Source organism: Malania oleifera, chromosome 7, assembly GCF_029873635.1.
Source record: "Malania oleifera isolate guangnan ecotype guangnan chromosome 7, ASM2987363v1, whole genome shotgun sequence".
NCBI classification, from domain to species: Eukaryota; Viridiplantae; Streptophyta; class Magnoliopsida; order Santalales; family Ximeniaceae; genus Malania; species Malania oleifera.
This window is the reverse complement of record NC_080423.1, coordinates 93432714-93455798: the sequence shown is the minus strand read 5'-3', so window position 1 is coordinate 93455798 and position 23085 is coordinate 93432714. Positions and strand designations below refer to the sequence as shown.

The window sequence follows — 23085 nt, the reverse complement described above, 5'->3', positions numbered from 1 at the left end:
TTAAGTAACCATATAACTTGCTCTTTGTCCAATATTTCTCTAACTAGTGCTTGGGTTATAGATTGAGTCTCTAACGACCATATGATGGGTTTAACCAATTTTCTTTTCCACACTCCAGTATTTTGAAAGCTTATCTTATATCACCCTTGCTGTCGGGTCTACTACTACAATTAAAGGAATAGGGTAGTTGTTGACGTCCAATTTTGTTCAGGGCAAATTTCACAATTAATTGAAGGATAAAAGGTATTAAGTGATCACAAAGCAATTCATTAAGGTCTCTTCACCATTCTCTATGTCATTGCTTGTGTAATTCAAATTAGGACTCTCAATTTCACTTTTTTGGGGTTTAATTGCTTTAATTTTGTAAAATAGGGAGCTATCCTTAATCAAGGTCTTAAATTTCAATTTCAACTAAAATTTCCAAGCTTCAAAAGTACAAAAACTTTTATGGTAATTTCAATTTCGATATCAGTTTAGATATTAAATTTTAAAAATAATGGAAATTATGAGTAAATCGTGGAATTCTTTTCCAAAACTTAAAAATTGGTTACTAGACATAAAAATGAAAGTTTTTTGTAACTAATATATAAACTAAATACACCATGATAGGTATGTTGTTTATGAGGTACAATAATCATAATATAAAATTCATAATAAACATATTCAGATAATATAAATGATATTCATAAATCAATTAATTATTATTTATTATACAAATGAAGAAAATTTAGACATAAATGGCTAAATAAAATTTTTTGCTAATGTATAGGTTTAATTTTTCATATAATTACAAAAGGTCTAGTAACATCTTTGGTTTCAATAAAATAAATAGATAAATTGAGAGATAAATTTGACTTTATGTTTAAATCTCATATTTTAATTCCAAGAAAATTTTTTACTTGTTAAAAATTCAAAAAATTTCACTAAAATTTTGAAATTTAGATATATATCAATAGATTCATTGAAATTCCAATGGAAATTTTGTAAGATGGAAATTGATTGTGAAAACAGAATATAATTTCTGTATTTCTTGAATTCTGCACTTTCTGTACATCCCAATCTTACATTATATAGTACAATCACCAATTCTAAACAAGGAAATAATCCCCCTACAGAATAATATATAATCTTCTACATTTACCCACTTTCCTAATTTATTCATTATTCACAAAGATACTTGGGATTTTAACACTTCCCCTCAAGTTGGATCATAGATATTAATCATCTCCAACTTGCTAATGAGATCATCAAAGTTTTGTCATACCAACCTTTTAGTAAAGATATCTGCAATTTGTTCCTTGGTAGGTACATAAGTCATATAGATAGTTCCTTCTTCAACTTTTTCTTTGATAAAGTGTCGGTCCACTTTCACATGTTTAATCCTGTCATGTTGAACTGGATTGAGAGAGATACTGATGACTGCTTTGTTGTCACAATAGAATTTGATAGGAAATTTTACCGGGACCTGTAGTTCTTCCAAGAGTTTCTGTAACCACATTCCTTCACATATTCCTTGAGCAACTGCCCTGAAATCAGCTTCGGCACTACTACGAGCCACTACATTCTATTTTTTGCTTCTCCAAGTTACCAGATTTCCCCAGACGAATGTGCAATAATCGGTGGTGGACCTTCTATCTTCCACTGATTCTACTCCATCTGCATCTATAAAGATCTCTACTTCCTTAGTTTCACATTTCTTGAAGAAGAGTGCTTTGCCTGGGGAGCCCTTGAGATATCGAAGGATGTTGTACACAACATCTAAATGAGCTTCTTTTTATGAATGCATGTGTTGGCTTACCACACTGACTGCAAATGCAATATCTGGTCTAGTATGTGATAGGTAGATTAGCTTACCAACCAATCTCTGATACCTCTCCTTTTCAACTGGTATTCCACAGTTTTCAACCCTCTTTACTGCTTCAATCGGGGTTTCACTAGGTTTGCATCCAAGCATGCTAGTTTCAATTAGGAGATCAGTAATATACTTTCGTTAAGAGACACTAATAGCCTTTTTCGTTCTAACAACTTCCATGCCCAAGAAGTACCGCATTTGTCCCAAGTCTTTAACTTCAAATTCAGTAGCTATAACTTTCTTCAATCTTCCCATCTCTACTGTATCATTCCCAGTTAGGATTATATCATCAACATACACTATTAGAATTGTTCTCTTATCCCTTTCAGACTGTTGGAAGAATAGGGTGTGATCTGATTGCCCTTGTCGATATCCTTGGTTCTTTATTACTTTTGCAAATCTGTCGAACCATGCTCTGGGAGATTGTTTGAGTCCATACAAGGAAGTCTTGAGTTTACACACTCTGTTTTCTTAACCTTTCTTACTGAAGCCTGGTGGTATAGTCATGTAGACTTCTTCTTCTAACTCGCCATTTAGAAATGCATTCTTGATGTCAAGTTGTTGTAGTGGTCAATCTAAGTTGGCTGCCAAGGACAAGAGGACCCGAACTGTATTCAAGTTTGTCACCAGTGCAAATGTCTCCGTATAGTCAATGCCATAAGTCTGTGTAAATCCTTTTGTAACAAGTTTGGATTTATATCGTTCAACTGTGCCATCAAACTTATATTTCACTGTGAAGACCCATTTACAACCAACTGGCTTCTTCCCTCTCGGCAAATTCATTACATCCCAAGTTCCATTTTTTTTCCAGAGCCCACATTTCCTCCATGACCGCCTCCCTCCATTTAGGTACTTCCCAAGCTTCCTGAATATTCTTTGGAATTCTCATCCTGTCAAGGTTAGAGGCAAAAGCACGATATCCTGTAGACAAGCTTTTATAAGACATGTATTTAGACTAAGGATATTGAGTACATGATCAAGGTTGTTTTTTGATTGCAATAGGTAAATTGATGTCATCAAGTACAGGATTATCAGAAGAGAGCATGACTATCTATTACCAGATCAAGATTGGGCGTGGACTCATGGTTGTTCGGAGCCATCACCGGTTCCAACACTCTTGGTGCCTCAGGTATGAGATTCTCCCTGTTCTTTGTGTTTGGCTTTCTTAAGTAAACGAGTATGTCTGCATTGTCTTGCTTTCCTGCATCTCCCTCTGAGGTTAAGTGTTCTTTTGTGTTTGACAGGTCAGGAAGTGATGCAATGGAAGGTTCAATTGATGGGTTAGGGAATGAAGCAATGGGAGGCTCAATAGATGGCATAGATTTAGTAGTAAAGAAGTCAAAGAACCGATCTTCACTCCATTTCTCCCCCTGAAGAGAGGTCTTTGGGAAATAAGGAGTGGTTTCAAAGAATGTGACATCAAGGTCAACAAACATCCTTTTTGAGACATGGTCATAGCATTTGTAGCCTTTTTGGGCAGGGGAGTAACCAATGAAGACACATTTAATAGCACGAGGATCCAATTTATCCTGATGGTGAGCATGAACATAAACAAAGGCAGTATAGCCAAAGATTTTCAGTGGAAGATTGGAGGTGAGTCGAGAGGTAGGAAAATGTTCCTGGAATTTCTGGAGAGGAGTGGCAAAGGTAAGTACTTGACTCGGCATTCGATTAATGAGATGGGTAGTTGTTAAGATGACATTGCCCCAAAAATAGCTTTTCATGTCTGTAGTGAACATCAATGCCCGAGCTACTTCAAGTATATGTCTGTTTTTTCGTTCAGCAACCCCATTTTGTTGAGGGGTATCCAAACAAGAACTCTGATGAACAATCCCATTTTCTTGAAGATAAGTTCCTAGAATATCATTAAAATACTCCGTACCATTATTAGTATGTAAAATTTGAATGTGAGTCTGGAATTGTGTTTGAATCATTGAATGAAAACTGAAAAAAATGGAACGAACTTCATTTTTATCTTTCAACAAGAAAACCGAACAAAGACAAGTATGTTCATCAATAAAAGTAACAAACCATTTTGTATGGGTGCGATTAAGGGATCTTGAGGGTCCCCACAAATCACTGTGAATCATAGTAAATGGGTGGGATGGTTTGTATATGGATGGTGGGAAAGAAGCACGCCGATGTTTTGCAAGCTCACACACTTCACATTGAAACTCAGAAGAAATTTTATTTGAACTAATAGACGGAAACAAACGTTTTAAATATTGAAAATTTGGGTGACCCATCCTAGAATGCCATAACAAAAGTTCAGTATCTTTAAAAATAGATGCAGAATCACAAATTGCAATATTACATCATTCACTCAAGCTTGCCTCCTCAAAGTAGTAGAGTCTCTCATGCACCTTAGTAGTGCCAATCGTTTTCCCCAATGATAGGTCCTAAAAAACATAATGAGATGAATCAAATTTAGCAGAGCAATTGGAGTCTTTGGTTAATTGGCTGATGGATAACAAGTTGCAAGATAACTTGGGAACATATAGGACAGATTTTAAAGTTACAGAGTTAGATATGCAAATACTTCCTTTATCGGCAACCGTTGATAGAGAACCATCTGCAATTTTGACTCTCAGATTTCCAGCATATGGTGAATAGGATGAAAACTATTGATAAGAACTAGTCATATTATCAGATGCACCCAAGTCAATTATCCATGGTGATTTGTAACAAGATATAGTATTTAAGGGTAACAAATAATTACCTCCATAAGCTAGAGAACCAGTGGAAGACTGACCCGATGTTTGAATTGAGGAAAACATTTTATATAGCTGATCCATCTGCTTTGGACTGAATACGCTACTAGGAGTGGTATTGTTACATTTTTCGCCTTGTGACTTCTCAACTGAATTATCAGTAGTTTCTTAATATCCACATTTTTTATTATTATTTTGTCTCAGCTTCCAATCTGCAGGCTTTCCATGAATTTCCCAACAGGTATCTTTTGAATGGCCCGGCTTGCGACAATGCTCGCACCATAATTTCCCCTTATGTGATTTTTGCCCAAATCCCGTAGGGCCTTTTGAAATTAGGGCCAAAACTTGAGGCCCATTTGGTTTCAGATTTAGGGCTGATTTTTCCAGCCCAATATGGCCCATAGGTGTCTTCAGTATCACCTTTCTTCTGCTCTCCTCGCGCCTCACCTCAACAAATACCTCTTAGGTCGATGGAAGGGGTTGTTGGCCAAGTATTCGTCCTCACACATCATCCAATTCACTGTTGAGGCCGGCCAAGAACTCGAAGACCCTTTCATTCTCGAGTTGTTTCTTGTAGCGGGTGCTGTCGCCGGAGCATTCCCACTCCTCCTTGACGCTCTGGTCGAGCTCCTGCCAGAGTTGTGTCATCTCCATGAAGTACTCGGTGACGTCTCTCTCACCTTGCCTCATCTGCCACAATCGAATCTTTATCTCGAAGATTTGAGAGTAACTCTCGACATCGGAGTACGTCTCACGAACGGCGTCCCATACGTCCTTCGCCGTTGGTAAGAACAAGTAGATTTTTCCGATTGAAGGCTTCATCAAATTTACTAGCCATGCGGTTACCATGGAATTTTCAGACTTCCATTTTTGCAAGGCTGCAACATCAGTTGAGGCGGGCTTCTTCCTCTCGCCAGTAAGATAACCTAACCTCCCTTTGCCTTTGATCACAAGTTTGATGGACCGAGCCCACTCAAAGATGGGGAAGATGATTGGCAGAGGACATAAGGCTAATGATTGTATTACTTTGAGTCAATGCCTCTTTCTGCTGCTTGCATTGTACTACACTACTTCAAATCCTTTGTTGCCTTAGTTATCCTTCATTGGACAATTTAAAACAACTAGTTGCTACGTCAAGTTCTATGTCTAGACTTGAAGGCAAGTCTTGTCATCCCAAGTCAATGCACAAGTAGTAAGCCCTTTCATGCTAGTCTATTTTGATGTTTGGGGTCCTAGTGACGTTTTGTCAAAGCTGGATCACTCAAGGATTTTGGAGGGTACCGAATGAAAACTCACTTATAGATTTGGAATTGATAATTTTCAACCAAAATTTTGGAATTTTAGAAAATCCTAACCAAAAATTTTGAAAATGTAGGTAAATTTGGCACTAGAGCTCAAATTTTGATGAAAAAACTGAAAAAAAAAAAAAAAAGTTTGAAGCCCTAATGAAGAAAGCCCTAAACTAAGCATACCTCATCACTTCGTCTTCTTACCCTCTTCCTCAAAACTCCGAGGAACCCTAGCAAGTTACAAGTCCTTGCTGCTCTCTTCAAGCTAGAGTTGATTCTTCAAGCTTTAAGCACGGCAACTCCTTTCTCTCTGTCCCTTGCAGATGCAGAAGGTGCTGAGCAAGAGGAAGGGATTCGTCGCAAACTCATAGCTCACAACCTCTCCCACAGTCTCTAGACGATGCATATCAAAGTTGACTGTTATTTTCTCCCAGAGAAACTTATGCAAAAACTCATTGAAACTACTCACGTGAAGTCCCCAAACCAACTCGCTCACTCACTAAAGCTTTAGAGGGTGCTTAGAATCGATTTTTGAAAACCTAGGAGCATATGTGATGTAGGACAAGAAGCAAGGTATTTGGAATATCCTTGTTGGAGAATAATTAAAAAATAATTGGGTTAAGGGATGGTTGGGTTTAGTTAGTAGTTTATATGAGTCTAGTTTAGTTAGTATAATATTATGTGTATTTGGGAGCTTGTTTGTAATATTTGTATATTCTAGGGGTATGTTTGTAATGTAATGTAGTTTTAGGGGTTTATGTTTAATTTCATGTGAGAGGCCTTTTTATAAATTAGTGTGTGAAAGCCATGTTAGGCAGTTGTTGAATTTGAAATTGAAGTGAACGTGAGTTTTTCCCTTGCATCTTCTCTCTCCTATCTTCCTCTTCTTCTCTTCAATATCTTTTAATCTCTCTCATGGCTGCAGATTCTTGATGCTTGCCCCTGCATCATTTGGTATCAAAGCCAGACCATGATCTCATTCTTCCATTTCAATTCCCCCATTTTCCTTTCATTCTTCTTCTCTTCTTCCATCTCCCCACTTTTGTATAACTTCTCTCTCCCTTATTTTTTTTTCTTCTTTCTTCTCCTTCTTGTTCTATCTCTAATTTTTTCTCTGTTCTGCTTATTCTTCTTCTTTGTTTTGTCCTGCTTTCTTCTCCACTTCCAGCAATTTCTCCCTTCTTTTTATCTTCTTTCTTATCTCTTCTTCATTCTATGATTTTCCCCACTCCTATATATTTTTCATTCTAATATCTGGTTCTCTGTATAGAAATTTCAATTTAATTAAAAAAAAGTAATATAGTTATGACCAATTTCGAAAATTCCAGTTTGTGTCCTTATTTTTCAAAATTCCAATTTCCAGCCTAGATTTTGCAACACCACCCACACCATCAAAAACAAAACCTCTTGAAACCATAGACCCTAAAATTTCATCACCATACAACCACCAGTGAAACCTCACATGCAGGACAACAGTTCTAGCCGTCTGCCCCTTTTGAATCCCTGACTTCTTGTAATTTTCTTATCAAACCACCACCACCATAACCATTGCCTTTATCAACCCTTGATCTACCTATGCCTGATTTTCATCACCGAGGACTCACTGCCAGCAATGCACGTGAGAATTGGATCAAGGATTTGGGTTTAGTTAGTAGTTTATTATGTGTTTGGTTTAACTAGTATGGTATTATGTGTATTTGGGGGCATGTTTGTAATATTTGTATATTCTAGCGGTATGTTTGTAATGTAATGTAGTTTTAGGGGTTTATGTGTAATTTCACGTGAAGAGGCTTTTTCATAAGTAGTGTGTGAAAGCCATGTTGTAGGCAGCTGTTGTTGAATTTGAAATTGAAGTGAACATGAGTTTCCCCTTGTATCTCCTCTCTTCCCCTTCTCTTCAATTTCTTCCAATCTCTCCCATGGCTGCAGATCCTTGATGCTGCCCCTGCATCAATATGATATATATGCTCTGGCTTGAGGGGGAGTATTATTGGTTATTGGTTGTTTAGTAGTATTACCTATGTTAATAACTAACAGTTAGAGAGGGTTTTTTGGCCATTGTGGTGTACTTGACATGCATTATAAAAAGAGGGGAATACCTATGGCAGTGATTAGGTCTTCTATTTTACACAATTCTTCAACAAAAGACAAATGAGTTTGCATTGGAAATAGCATGGTAATAATTTCCTACACTTTTCCCATGGCCATGTGAATCTCTTTTTTTTTCCCCTCATTCTACACTTAACTCACTCTTTTGTGACCTTCCTGCCATCCGTTTGGCACTTCTGACTCAAATCAAGTCACTTATTGATGCTAGCACCCTTTCATGTTCTTCTTCATTGTATGCGCTTGTAACAACAACAACAACAACAAGCATTAAGTCCCACTAGGTGGGGTCTGCTACATGAATCCTATTCCGCCAATTCACCCGATCGAGAGTGTTTTCTTCAATAATACCCCTACCTTTTTTCATGCCAGAAGCAATAACTAACTCAGTCCTCCTCATAGGTGTTCTACTAGGCCCGTGTTTCAAATGCCAAACCATCTAAGTTGTCTCTCCCTTATCTTGTCTTTAACTGGTGTTATGCCTAAATTATTGTGTATATGCTCGTTTCTTACTTTATCTTTTAATGTTATATCACCCATTCACCTTAACATTCGCATTTCAGTAACTTTTACTTTTTGGACATATTGTTTCTTAGTTGCCCAACATTTTGAACCATAAAGCATAGGCGGCCTTATAGCCGTCTTATAAAGCTTTCCTTTTAATTTTAAGGGTATTCTACGATCACACAACGCACCTGACACACTCCTTCATTTTACTTAACCTGTTTTAATTCTATGTACAACATCTTCTTCAATTGCCCCTTCTGCTTGCATAATAGATCCAAGATATCTAAATCTATTAGTGCAATTAATCTCTTGATTACCAAGTTTAATTTTCTCTCCACTACTACTCCTTAGATCACTAAAATTACATTTCATATATTTTATCTTATTCCTACTAATCGTAAACCCTTTAAGACTCTAATGTTACTCTCCAAAGTTCTAGCTTAGATTCCGCTCCGCTCCTACTATTATCAATCAACACAATATCATCTGCAAACAACATACATCAAGGGATCTTATTTTGGATATTCGTAGTAAGTTCATCAATAACTAAAGTAAAAAGGACTCAAAGTCAAACCTTGATGTACACCTATTGTGATTAGAAAATCTCTAGATTCCCCTCTCCTAAAGTCCTAACGCTAGTCACCATTCTATTATACATTTCCTTAATGATCTTAGTATGTCTAACACATACCCCATTCTTTTCTAAGACCCACCAAAGAACTTCCAAGGTACTCAACATATGCTTTTTCTAGGTCAATAAAAACCATATGCAAGTCCATCTTATTTTCCCTAAACTTTTTTATTAAACTTCTTAAAAGATAAATAGCTTCTATTATTGATCTCCCAATCCCAGACATAAAATCAAATTGATTTTTTGAAATCCTTGTTTCTAGTCTTATTCTATGTTCAATTACCCTTTCCCATAATGTCATTGTATGACTCACAATCTTAATTCCACGATAGTTATTACAGTTTTGAATATAGCTTTGTTTTTTGTACAAAGTTACTAACGTACTTTTACTCCATTCTTCTGGAATTTTCTTCATTTTTATAATAATGTTGTATATATTAGTTAACCAAATATTTCCTTTATCCCCTAAACATTTCCAAACTTCAATTGGTATTTGTTAGAGGTTATTCATGTCTTTCAGTATTATTATTAGTAAGTGTGTTAATTAGTGAGAGTTAGTAAGGGTATTATTGTCATTAGATAGTATTCAATTTGTATTTTATAAATAGAGGGAGAGACCTATCTTTAAGAAGGTCACTCATTTTAATAAAACTCTCAACATGTTATCAGACTGTGATCCAACCTAAACCTTATTCTTTTTAGTTATCACTAAAAAAGCCATTCACGTTGATGTCCTTCTCAAATCCACCTCTGCCTCTCATTATTTCACAAAACCAACCATAAACCCAAACACAAAACCCTCCAAAGTCCAACCCCACAAAAACCTGATCGCCGAAAAAGCTCCCACGCGCAGCCACGCACTGAACAATTGCCGATAGTACCAACCCCACGAGCCGAAACATAAGTGAGTTTGTGGCTACCTTTTTCTTTTCTTTTTCTTCCTCTCTCATGTTCTGATTTCTTCTCTAGACAACATTATCAAGCTGTCGGACCTGTTTTTTGCTAAAAAATCCAACCGTTTTCGACCATGCACTCGCAGTACTCCATTAATCTCTGTTCAAGATTTGTGAAGGCTTCTTTGTGAGTTTCTTGGAGCAGTGGCAATGTTCGTATGCCCAATTGTGAGGTTGTGGCAGTGCTATATCAATTGGGGAGTCGTTCACCTCATCCGTGGTTGTGTTGGTACTTCACATAGTTTGTGATTGTCCCAATTAGTTTTGGTTGTTCTTCTTGTTTGACATTGGTGTGGCTGCTGGTTTGTGAGTGTTGGGATGGAGTCTTTGAATCCCAAAAAATGTTGCCTACATCGCTAGCACAGATAACAACTTAAAAGTTGGATGGAAAGAATTGTGTTCAATAGTCTAAAATTGTTTGGGTTTATTTAATAGGATTAGGAAAATATAGGCACTTGCTCCAATATGATCCTTTTGATGAGAAAAGAAATGAAGTGTGGGTTCAATAAGATGCCTTGATTGTTTCCCTCTTATGGAATTCGATGGAGCCACAGATAGCATGGATGTGTATGCATCTAGGTACGTGCAATGATATTTGGGATTATGTCAAGCTACTATACTCTAGTAACATTAAACGTATGTATGATTAATCCTAGGAGTACTTTAGTTACAACAAAGAGATAGAGTATTGCAGATTTTTTGGAGAGATGAAGTGCAATCATGTGAAGCTTAACGTCATGCAACCTATCATTGCCGACGTTGGTGAGAGGCAGAAGCAAAGGGAGCATATGACAGTCCTTCATGTTCTAGCGGGCTTAAGACCCATTTTGAGGCAATCCCGTCCCAGATATTTAGTAGTGTCGAGCTACCATCATTTGCCAATGTTTATTCTAATGCCCTTCATGATTTCTTTAGCACACATTCTCCTACTCTTGCATCTGGCTCTGAGAGGACAACCTTTGCTACACAGGGTGATTCTAGTTCTTTACCGAACAACTGCAAAAGTTATCGAGGTGGTTCGAGTGGTCGTGGTGGTAAAGATGGACGAGGTAGAGGTACTCCTCGCAAGTGCACTCATTGTGGATGGAATAATCATACTATTGAGCAGTGTTGGGATTTCCATGGTAGAACTTCACATGTTGCCAATACAACCACCACCGACCTCACACCTTTGGGGGATGCCAATACAGCCACAACTAACTCCATACCTTTGGGGCCAAGTGGGGGGCAACGTGCTTTATTCATGTCAGAGGAAAAGTATTCCAAGTTCCAGCAATATCAAGAGTCACAACAAGCTTCTCTTCCCATTGCATCTCTTACCCAAACAAGTAATCCCATAGTATGCTTGTCATTCAGTACTTCTCATCCTAGTCCTTGGGTCATAGACTCCGCTGCCACTGCTCATATCAATTATACCTAGCTTCTTCTCCACTCCTCAATATCCTGCAAATTTACCTTGTGTTACTCTTGCTGATGGATCCACAACTGCACTCAAGGGAATTGCGATTGTAAATCCCATAACTTCTATTTATCTTCCTTCAGTTTTATATATTCCCAAATTTTCTTTCAATCTTATGTTCGTTAGCAAGATTACTAAATCCATGAATTATTCAATGACATTCTTCCCTGATTCTATGGTTATTTAGGATTTGAAGATGAGGAAGACGATTAGCGGAGGGTGTGAGCTGGTGGACTCTATCACTTTGAGTCGCTATCTCCTTCTACTACTTGCACTACTGCTGCCACACCTTTCCAAATTCATTGTTGCCTTGGTAATCCTTCACTGGAAAAGTTAAAATGTCTTGTTCCTAGTTTGAGTATTGTGTCTAGTCTTAATTATGAATCTAGTCAGTTGGGAAAGCACCATCGTGTCCCTTCCGCACCCTGAGTCAATAAATTGATTGCAAGACCTTTTATGTTAGTTCATTATGATGTTAGGGGTCCTAGTAGAGTTGTGTCCAAGTTAGTTTTTTGGTGCTTTGTAACCTTTGTGGATGATTATTCAAGAATGACTTGGTTATATTCAATAAAAGATCCTTCCAAGTTATTTCATGTATTTTGTGCCTTTTGTTCAAAAATAAAGACTCAATTTGGTTTGTTAGTTCAGATACTTCAAAGTGATAATGCTAAAAAGTGTTTCAGTGCACAATTCACTACTTATATGACTCAATTTGGTATTGTCCATCAATCATCCTATTCCTACACTCCTCAACAAAATGGGGTTGCAGAGAAGAAATATATAAATATATAAATATTCTTGAAATCACTCGCCCCTTACTTTATCAAATGCATGTACCTAAAGTGTTTTGGAGTGATGATGTACTTACTGCTTGTTCTTTGATCAATAGGATGCTATCCTATGTTCTTAGTGGTAAAATTCCCTACTCCATTCCTTTTCCTAATTCACCTTTATTCTCTCTCCCTCCTCATTTATTTGGGTGTGTCCTTTTTTCATCAACTAACTCTTGGGGTGGATAAGTTGGATCCTCGTGCTATAAAATGTGTCTTTCTAGGCTACTCATATACTCAAAAGGGATACCATTGTTAAGTTTTGTGCTTCATCGCTTTTTTGTTTCTGCCAATGTTACCTTCTTTAAGCCTACACCTTACTACACCCAGTCCCTGAGTGCTTCCAAGCTCAATGAATCTCTTCCTTTTCCTAGTCTTCCAAATTCTACTCTACTGTCCTTGCCCAACCAACCATCTGAGTCTCCATGTAGTTCGAGTCCTTCTCATTGTCTTGATCATCCTAATTTGCAGGTGTACCATGCCTTTGGTTTCCTCGTCTGATGATCATATTCCCTATGATGTTGATCTTCCCATTGTTGTTTGGAAAGGTAAAAGCACATGCACTCAACATCCCATTTCCAATTATGTTTGTTATGACTTCTTATCACCCTCCTATTATTGTTTTGTTATTGCTCTATCATCTACTACCCTTCCTAAATCTGTTTCATCATCATACTATGGGTGGACGAGTGCTATGGTTGAAAATGTGAATGTTTTACATGAAATGGCACTTGGGACTTGGTACCTCTTCCTCCTAAAAAGTCTGTAGTTGGTTGTTGCTCAATTTACATTGTGAAAGTCAACCTTAATGGTTCTATGGCTCATCTAATGGCCCGTTTTGTTGATAAGGGATATACTCAAGTGTATGGTTTGGATTATTCTGATACCTCTTCTCTGGTTGCCAAACTTACATCAATTCATATGTTCATTTCCTCGGCTACTACTTATCACTGGCCTCTGCATCAGTTAGATGTGAAGAATGCCTTCTTGCATGGTGAGGTTGAAAAGGAGGTTTATATGGAGCAACCACCTAGGTTTGTTGCTCAAGGGGAGTCAGGTTCAGTGCGTCGGCTTAAAAATGCTCTATATGGTTTAAAACAGTTTTTGAGAGCATGGTTTGGTCGTTTCAATGTTGTAGTACTTGAGTTTTGTCTTCGATAGTGTGCAGTGGATCATTTTGTGTTTTATTGTCATACTTCATTGAGTAGGATCCTTCTTGTTGTTTGTATGGATGATATTGTTATCACAGGTGATGATGATAAAGGTATTCAGAGTATTGAACTTTTTCTACAAACTAAGTTTCAAACCAAAGACTTAGGACCGTTGAAATACTTCTTGGGTATAGAAGTATCTAGATCTCGTATAGGAACTATTTTGTCATAGAAGAAGTATGTTCTTGATTTGTTGGATGAAACTGGATTGTTGGGATCTAAACCAATTGATACATCAATGGATCGTAACATCAAGTTAGTGCCAGATATGGGTGATTTGCTACCTAATTCTGTACAATATTGGAGACTTGTTGGAAATTTGAATTATATCACAGTTACTCAGCCAGATATATCTTTTGCAACAAGTGTTGTGAGTCAATTTCTAGATTCTCCAAGGACAAGTCATCAGGACGCAATAATTCGCATCTTGAGATATCTCAAAGGTGCACCTAGGAGAGGCTTTTTATATCTTGATCAGGGTCACACTTATATCCATGGAAATACAAATGCAGATTGGCTGGGTTGGCTTCTGACCAGAGCTGCACAACCAAGTACTGTATCTTGGTTGGTGGTAATTTGGTTTTTCAGAAGAGTAAGAAACAAATTGTGTTGGCCAGGTCAAGTGTTGAATTAGAATATAGAGCTATGGCTTACTTGTGAACTTGTCTAATTGAAGAACATGATGGAAGAATTAAGTATTTCGCATTCTTAGCCTATGAAGTTGATGTGTGACAATCAAGCTGCTCTCCATATTGCCTACAACCCGGTCTTTCATGAGCAGATGAAGCAAATTGAAGTTGATCGCCACTTTGTTCAGGAGAAGCTTGTGCAGAAGCTCATTACTACCATTTATGTGAAGTCTAATATGTGTCTTGCCGATTTGTTTACCAAAGCTTTGGGGGGTGCTCGTGTTAAATTTATTTGTAATAAGCTAAGAGCATATGACATTTATGCTTTAGCTAGAGGGGGAGTGTTAGAGGTTGTTTATGTCTTTTATTAATATTATTATTAAGTGTGTTAGTATGTTAATTAGTGAGAGTTAGTAAGGATATTATTGTCATTAGAATGTATTTAATTTGTATTATAAATAGAGGGAGAGACCTATCTTCAAGTTTGGTCATTCATTTTAATCAAAATCTCAACATTATTCTATCTGGTCCTATAGATTTCTCACTTTTCATTATTTTAATGTCATCTTAACTTCAAGGACTCTAATTTTGCGAATAAAGCTCCTACTTTTAGTCTTCTCCTTATTTGTTACTTCCAAGTTCAATCTTTCAGTTTGGTTTTCATTAAAACACTTATCAAATTATGTTCCCCACCTCTCTTTCATGTCTTCTTCTTTAATTAAGACATTATCATTATCGTCCTTTATACATTTTACATCACCTAAATGTCAGCATTTTCTTTCTCTAGCTCTAGCAAGTTTATAAATGTCTTTTTCTCCTTCTTTTATATCTAGTCTGTAAGCTCTATGTTTAGCTTCACTAACAGCCATTTTTGCATTTTATCTCGCCTCTTTATTTTTTAAGATTTTATACCAACTTCTTTTGTCTTAATGACTTTTTTGACTTCTTGATCCCATCACCATCTTTCTTTACCACCCGAGTATCTTCATCTAGACTCAACTAAAACTTCTATTGTTATCCTTATGCTAGAATTAGCCATTTTATTCCAAACAAGTATTTGGATCTACCTTACCCCCGAATCACACTCTTCAATTATTTTATCTTTGAATTTACTATATTATCTCCCTTCAATCTCCACCATCTGCTCCTCTTTGTTGATTTATATTACTCTTTTTCTTCCACTTTTTACAATGTATATCTAATACTAGGACTTTATGTTATGCAGCCAAACTTTCATTTGGGATAACTTTACAATCCTTACAAGATAGACGATCCCCATTCCTAGTTAAGAAGAAATCTATTTGGCTTTTATTATACCCACTCTTGAAAAATACTTTAGTGTTCTTTTTTATAAATCAAATATTCAACATAACCAAATCATAAAACATGGAAAAATCTAAGATTGTAACACCAGCCTCATTTTTATTTCCATATCCATGGCCTCCATGTATCCTCTCATAGTTTATATTATCCTTTCCAATGTGTCATTTAAATCAGCTTCCATGAATGTCTTTTCAAACATTGGTATCCCTTGTAAAATACTATCCATATCTTTCCAAAATTGTTTTTCAACATTTTCTGTTAAGCCTATTTGGGGAGCATACGCACTAATGACATTCACCATCTCCAAGCCTAAAGCTATCCTGATTTTAATGATCCCATCCCCTATTCTTTTAACATCTACTATATTATCTTGAACCATCTTAAAATAATTTTTCATCATTATCTCCTTATTAGGTTTTAAAAAGCATTACCCAGTGCTGCCCCCACCAAGTGTGGTATTGAGAGAGAGGAGCTGGCTATGATCCTGAACTTTGGTATTTTTGCAGCTAGTAGCTGGTCTTACACATTAAACCTGCACATTTGTCCTTAAAACAGTTTGAGACTACTAGCATAGCACTAGATAATGGCCCACTTTGGTTTTAAGTGTAAAATATAACTTGATTTCAATGCAGTTGCTACTCTGGATGAATGTTTTAAAATTACTCGTGGGCCACAATGTTGATGAGATAATCAGGGAGAGACCAGTTCAAACTATCTCTAATTAGATACTTAAGGAGTAAAATATAATTTCTCCAATCCACATACAGTTTCCTACAAAAACCTATATGTAAAGTAAACTCTTAACAGGCCATGTACACTTGCAATTCAAGTTAAATATTATTTTTTTTGAAGAAAATAAATATGTAGATGCTTTTCTCAGACTTTTCGCTAAGATCAAGTATAAAAAATAAATATATCGAATCTACATCAGCTGCATCAAGTTTATCCTAATCTGCATTATCCAAGTTAAGAAAGCATCTGAAACTGAACAAAAGGGATATATAAACTATAAGTAAAAGCAGTAAGTAATCAAGTACCTCCCGGACAATGTTTCTGCCATGAGATATAGGTTTCATCCCTGTCAAAAGTTCTAGAAATACAATTCCAAGACTATAAACATCACTCTTCTCTGTTAACTTGTGAGTCTGGAAGTATTCTGGATCAAGGTAACCCTACACGGAAGACAATGTAAAGTGAAATTACACCATGATTCCATACCAAGACAACAAAACGATTTAGTAGCTGAAACTTTTAAACTACACCAAGAGCCAGTATCCATCCTATGAGCACTGTCACAATCAGTGCTCAGCCTTGATTAATAATCATTAATGATCAGTTTTTTGTTCATAACTGGCATGAAACACAGATTTAGAATTGTTCAAATCCAATTAATTGTCATTTTCTTTGTTCAACCAGAAAGCTGGTATGCACACTAATTAGAAACTCCAGAAGACAGCTGGCTGAGATCAAACTTCAATTATTCAACATAAAACTAAGGCATCATATAATACATGTAGACCTCAAAAATTGTATTTGGACTTCTTAATTATACAACTCTTTATCTCCAAAATTTTCAGAAGAGAGCTTACTGGAGTGCCTTTAACAACTGTGGACACATGAGCAGTTGAAACTCCTTCGGTATCCGATACTGGTGCAAGCTTTGAGATTCCAAAATCAGAAACTTTTGCAGTAAGCTTGGAGTCCAATAGTATGTTGTTTGCCTTGATATCACGGTGAATTATGGGTGGGTCAGCTTCTGTATGGAGGTAGAGAATGCCTTTGGCTGAACCCAATGCAATATTCAATCTCGCAACAAAACTCAATGGTTCTCCAAATCTACCTGTCATATTGCACATCAATGACAGAATACATAAGAGGATCAAATTTTAATTTGTAAAAACTATGACCATGTGCTTGGAAGCTTGGATTTCAGGCCTTGGATTTGGACTTGTGTGGATTTAGATAAAATGCATAACAAAATTGTATTTAATTTTGTCCAACTACGTGCAAATCCAAACCCAAGGCTTGAAATCTGTGTCCCCAAGCACAAGCTTTCTGCTTTAAAGAGAAGTAAGAGAAAGCAAGATGGTGACCATGAATGTAAAAGTTCAAAAATAATAATTGGGGTTCTTCAACCAAGTTGTTTTTTTTTTTTTTCCAAATGACAACCCCCTAATAAAGAAACAAAAATAGAAGTAAAAATATTATTAAAGAAAAATATTTGACTTCACAATTTCTAAAATAGAAGTCATAATATACTGAGCATATTATTACAAAAAAAAAATGCTTTTCTCATAGATCAACTGTTACTGTTCCTAAATTGTCAAATCAGAAACATATCATACACATGCAAACCCCACCCCTCCCACACCACTCATGAAAAAAAAAACGATAGAGAAAAGAAGCAAGGACCTTTCAACAATGTAAGTCAAATAACATGGGTGATATCACAGTTTCACACATGCAAGCATGGATGGAGTGTCAGGATATACACAACAAGTAGTTTCAACAGAATATTTTCTCATAGAAAGTCAGCTGTTACTTCTTTTCTAAAATGTGAAATCAGGAGTATCACCACATTGGTGCACTTACAACAGCAAGAACGGAACTCAGGAAGAACATTTACCAGATAGGAGATCGTGCAGTGAACCATTAGGCATGAACTCGTAAACTAACATCTGCAAAGACACGCAAGATGATCTGATGTTCAATTTTCTATTTTAGATAACAAATAAATATTACTAAAATTACTTTTTAATTATGAGATTTTCAGCTTTCCTTTATGATACTAAATACATTCAGGACTGAAAATAACCAGAATATCAGAGAATAAATAAAGAAAAGCATCAATTTGCATGGTCAATAATAGGACTGATAGGAGAGTAGAGATCATAAAAGGAGGCTTCAGGAAACTAGTTTATCCAATTATGACACACAAATTCACCAGTAGATATCCCCCAAAAACATTGCAATAGGCAACATTGGCAGGTTGATAATTCTGCAGTAGGCTCCTGTCAAGCATGATACATGTTTTTGCCCCCTTCCCAAATGGCTTAAGCCTTTGACACCAATTTGTAGTTTAACAATTCCCAATACGTTGTCCAAAATCACTATGAAGTTTACCAATATCCCCATAAAATACACAAACGAAACACAAGATTATGTATGTATAAAATGGCCAGCATTGTCTCTGTCCTATGATTATGTATATCTAAAATGGCCAGTATAGAACCTGTTCATCTTCTTCATCACAGTACCCAATCAATGAGACCAGGTTACGATGGTGTAGTCGTGACAGCAATTCTATCTCAGTGAAAAACTCTTTTTGACCCTGTAAGGATCCTTCCTGTGCACGCTTTATTGCCACAACTGTGCCATCAGCTAAAATGCCTTTATAGACCTTTCCATAGCCACCTTGACCAACTTGGGTGGAGACACTAAAATTGCTTGCTGCCTTTTCCATTTCTCCAAAACTGAATCCTTTCACACCTTCAACTTTGATAGGAATTTTCAGAACTGCAGAAAAAAAAAAGAATATATAATTGCTTCTGATAACTATTATAAGTGGTAATCTAAAAAAAATATTTTGGAGCTGTTTTTATACTATAGGTGGAATCTCAAGTAGCTAAAACTTGTGTACCAAGTGAAAAATGTAAATTGAGGACCTAGCTTGTACCCGAGAAAGGTAAGAGCTAAACGGGCCTCCCTTCAGGCCCACAATTCTAACTCACATAATCAAGGTAATCACTAATCAGTCAATACGAGTTTCAGGAAGGGCTTGTGTAGCCCCATTATGGTTGATTCACATTTGGGGGGGGAGTTAGCATTATCCCTTTTCACAAAACAGGGTACATACCGCAAACATATTGCAGAAAAAGGGTAAACGATACTTCTGTATTTCAGGACAGAGAGAGGAGCGATCCAGTTAGTCATGGGATTTCAGTTGATGTTCCTGCACATTTGGTGTAAGAGGGCCACATCAGGAAGATAGCTTGATCTGGAACATGTTGTTAGCAACAGTTAAGGGTGGCTTTCACTGAGGTCTAGGAAGGGTGTGTGGATCAGCGGATTACATTCAAAGGAACGTTGACAATGTGGGGGACCGATTTACTAGTGAGAGAAGGAAACGTGAGAGGGTTACTGCACACTGTGTTGACTAGCTAGGTAATTCTGCCAGGACAACAAAAAAATTTTAAGGAACAATGCTGAAGGTGTAAATGTTGTGGAATCTCCAAATATTCTGAAGGATGATACAGATGCAAGAAGTAGCAAGGGTAAGGATATGGGAAAATGGGCGACATGTCATTGTGTGGGATAATGGTAGTGTTTATGTTAATGACTTCGCAGATGATGGCAATTTGCTTTTGGACTCTATCAGGAACCATTCACTAGATTTCTGAATTATCTAATTTATTGAAGATTTATCATATGTGCCATCATCTCCAACGGAAGGTTTAAGAGGGTAATTCAATATTTGAGGATGGAACAGTTAAGGAGTTGTAATGTAAGGATGGAATTTTGCCCATCCTGTATATGAGGCTAATTGCAAGGATTTAGAATCATTTGGAACCACTTATAGAAAAATACTTTTTTGAAAAAAATAATATTCTGAAAACATATTATTTAAAAATAATCTGAGATTGCTTATTATAAGTACTTTCTTCAGAAAATACTTCTTCAAAAAATACTTATTTTCTTTAAAAAAAAAAAAAAGTAGTTTGGAAAAGTACTTTTTGAAATAAGTACTTATTAAAGTGTGAACCAAACACTACTTATTAACACAAGTACTTAAAATAAGTACTTTTCTTAAGACGTTCTAAACAGGGGCTTAGAAGCTCAACAATTGTTGGATGAGTTGGGTTTTTGGCTATTTGGTCCTGGAGGTAATGAAGTTCACATAGGTGTGGGTGAAAGGAAGTTGAAGGGTCAGTGCGAATTAGCAGATTTGAAGTGCCTGATGAATTGGAAAGGATTTAAAGAGGGGTTTTCTTATTTGAATTGTTAGGATTTTTTTTTTCTCTTGTTTCCTTTTCTCTTGAGGATTAAATGTCCTCTTTTAGGTTGTTATTTTCTTTTTCCTCTCTTAATATATCTTCTTTTTAATATAAGAAAAAAAAAAGTAAATCAAGGATTTGGTATCAGGTTAATTAAAAGGACACCATCGGATATACTATATCAACCAGTTTCATGATGCAAAACAGACACAAAACAAAATGGTAAAATCAAATTACACCAAAAAATTGTGAGCCATGCAATTGACAAGGATCAACCTTTATGCTCATTGACATAGTGACTCATATAGAAGACTCCTTTTACATGATACTTAGTTCCGTTTTAAAATGTTTACTGTAGTAACTTGCAAAGGGAGTTTTATGAAATCAGAAGCAAAAGCCATATGGATGCATCATCATGGGAAATATACTGCAATAGGAAGGCATGGCTGTAGCTGGTTGCCTTTTGAATAACAACATATTTTGAATGCATCTAGGATGAGGTTTTATGAAATATATTTATCCAACATCATCTTCATTGTACCATCATTAACCATGGATAAACATCATATTTCATATCGCTGCATGAAAATTGATAAAATTTTAAACTAAACATTTTATATTATGTGCAGGGGTAACATCCCAAAAGTGAATATTGGAGGCAAACTGACAGATGCAGGAATGGAATCAATATGAATTAGACCATGGCAAACATGCCAATGCAAAATATGCACAACATAAAAATGATGAAATTTAAGCATTTACATATGCACACAGAAAAAACTTCAAATGCTAGAATTATTTTTCAGATAATAGCAAATAGTAGATGCAATGTTCAGTATCATATTGCAACTTGGATCACTCTATTAAGGAAAATTAAAAAATTAAAGTTCCCAAGAGCTCATATTCAAATTATAGAGCATGGAATCTCCGACAATGATTTTCCAAGGCTTCATATCTTCCCTTGTTTTGAGTTAGATTTCTTGTATTAGGTGTAAGCATGGTCTTAAATTTCAGCCGAAATTTTCGATTTCTGTCACCCTCGAAATCGAAATGGCAGTTGATTTCTGTCTTGCATAATTTCTGTCGAAATCTCAATGAATCATCTAAAATTTATCGAAATCTCGAAATTTTAGCGAAACTTGTTGAAATTTTAACTATACAATGAAATTTCATCGGAATTTAAATGAGATATTTAGGAGTGAAGTGAAATTTCTCTTTTAATTTAATTTATTTTATTTATTCTATCAAAACAAAAGATTATTACAAGTGCTTTTGAAATTATATGAAAAAATAAACTTACAGTAACATTTTATTTAACCATTCATATCTAAATTATCATTATATGTATAATAAATAATATTTAAATGATTTATGAATTTCATTTGTATTAGCTGAATATGGTTAATGTACATTATCTTACAAATATGTTTGATAAACCTACTATTTTACAACTTTTCCACCTCATACAAAACATAGATGCATTTAATTTGTAATATATTAGTCCTAAAACTTATATTATTATGTTTGTTAACCATTTCTAAAGTTTCATAAAGAATTCCATATTTTACTACTAATTTCCGTCATTTTTTCAAATTTAAATCGAAATTTCTGTCGAAATTTCCGTACTTTTGGAGTTACAAAATTTGAATCGAAATCGAACTTTAAGACCTTGGGTGTAAGAACCCAGTTTGGTACAAGACCAAACCGTCGACGGTTTCAAACGGTCGACGGTTTCAGGCGGGCTGAGCTCTTTAAGTTGCAAGAAAGCTTATATTTTTGTTAGACTCTCACTCTCTCTTTTAGGGTTTTCTCTCTTTCTCTCTCTTCCCTTTCCTCTAAATTGTGTCCCACTCTCTCCTTCACCCAAATTCTCTCCACTCTCGTTCTCGGATCCTCTTTCTCTCTCTCTCTCTCTCTCCTCTCCGATTGTCTCTCTCTCTCTTCAGCAAGGTTTAAGGAAACTGGGGTTTCGTCTTCCGAACATTGCAGGCATGGTTCTAGGAATGTGGTAGGTCTATCTTCAGGAATAGGTAAGGGGAATAGATTATGTCAGTTTATCTTGAAATTGAACCGATTAAACTTGAGTATTTGGATACAAAAATATTATATTGGATTTTCTAAATGAATCAGGCCGTTGGAAATTATTGATTTTGATTTATTATATCGTATTTGGGGAGAGTGAAAGTGAGTAGGGTGATCGTCTCCCTTTTCCTGTAAAAATACGTATTTTGAGTTAAATTAAAACTGTAGAGGTGATCATACCTTTAAGTTGTGAGAAAGCTTATATTTTTGTTAGACTCACTCTCTTTTAGGGTTTTCTCTCTTTCTCTCTCTTCCCTTTCCTCTAAATTGTGTCCCACTCTCTCTTTCACCTAAATTCTCTCCACTCTCGCTCTTCGATCCTCTCTCTCTCCTCTCTGATTGTCTCTCTCTCTCCTCGGCAAGGTTTAAGGAAACTGGGGTTTTGTCTTCCGAATGCTGCAGGCATGGTTTTAGGAACGTGGTAGGCCTATCTTCAGGAATAGGTAAGGGGAATAGATTATGTCAGTTTATCTTGAAATTGAACCAATTAAAATTGAGTATTTGGATA

General features: G+C 36.1%; 1 protein-coding gene across 1 annotated transcript in view; it reads right to left on the bottom strand.

Moving 5' to 3' along the window:
* The window catches only part of LOC131160453 (probable LRR receptor-like serine/threonine-protein kinase At1g06840), an 86257-nt gene that overhangs the window by 7469 nt on the left and 55703 nt on the right, over positions 1 to 23085 (bottom strand). Inside the window, exons 16-19 of the mRNA XM_058116154.1 lie at positions 18734 to 19017; positions 18128 to 18179; positions 17091 to 17341; positions 16539 to 16673 (exon numbers count right to left, since the gene is read on the bottom strand). Of these exons, the coding sequence (XP_057972137.1) occupies positions 16539 to 16673; positions 17091 to 17341; positions 18128 to 18179; positions 18734 to 19017 (722 nt within the window). The remainder of the gene's footprint in view (positions 1 to 16538; positions 16674 to 17090; positions 17342 to 18127; positions 18180 to 18733; positions 19018 to 23085) is intronic.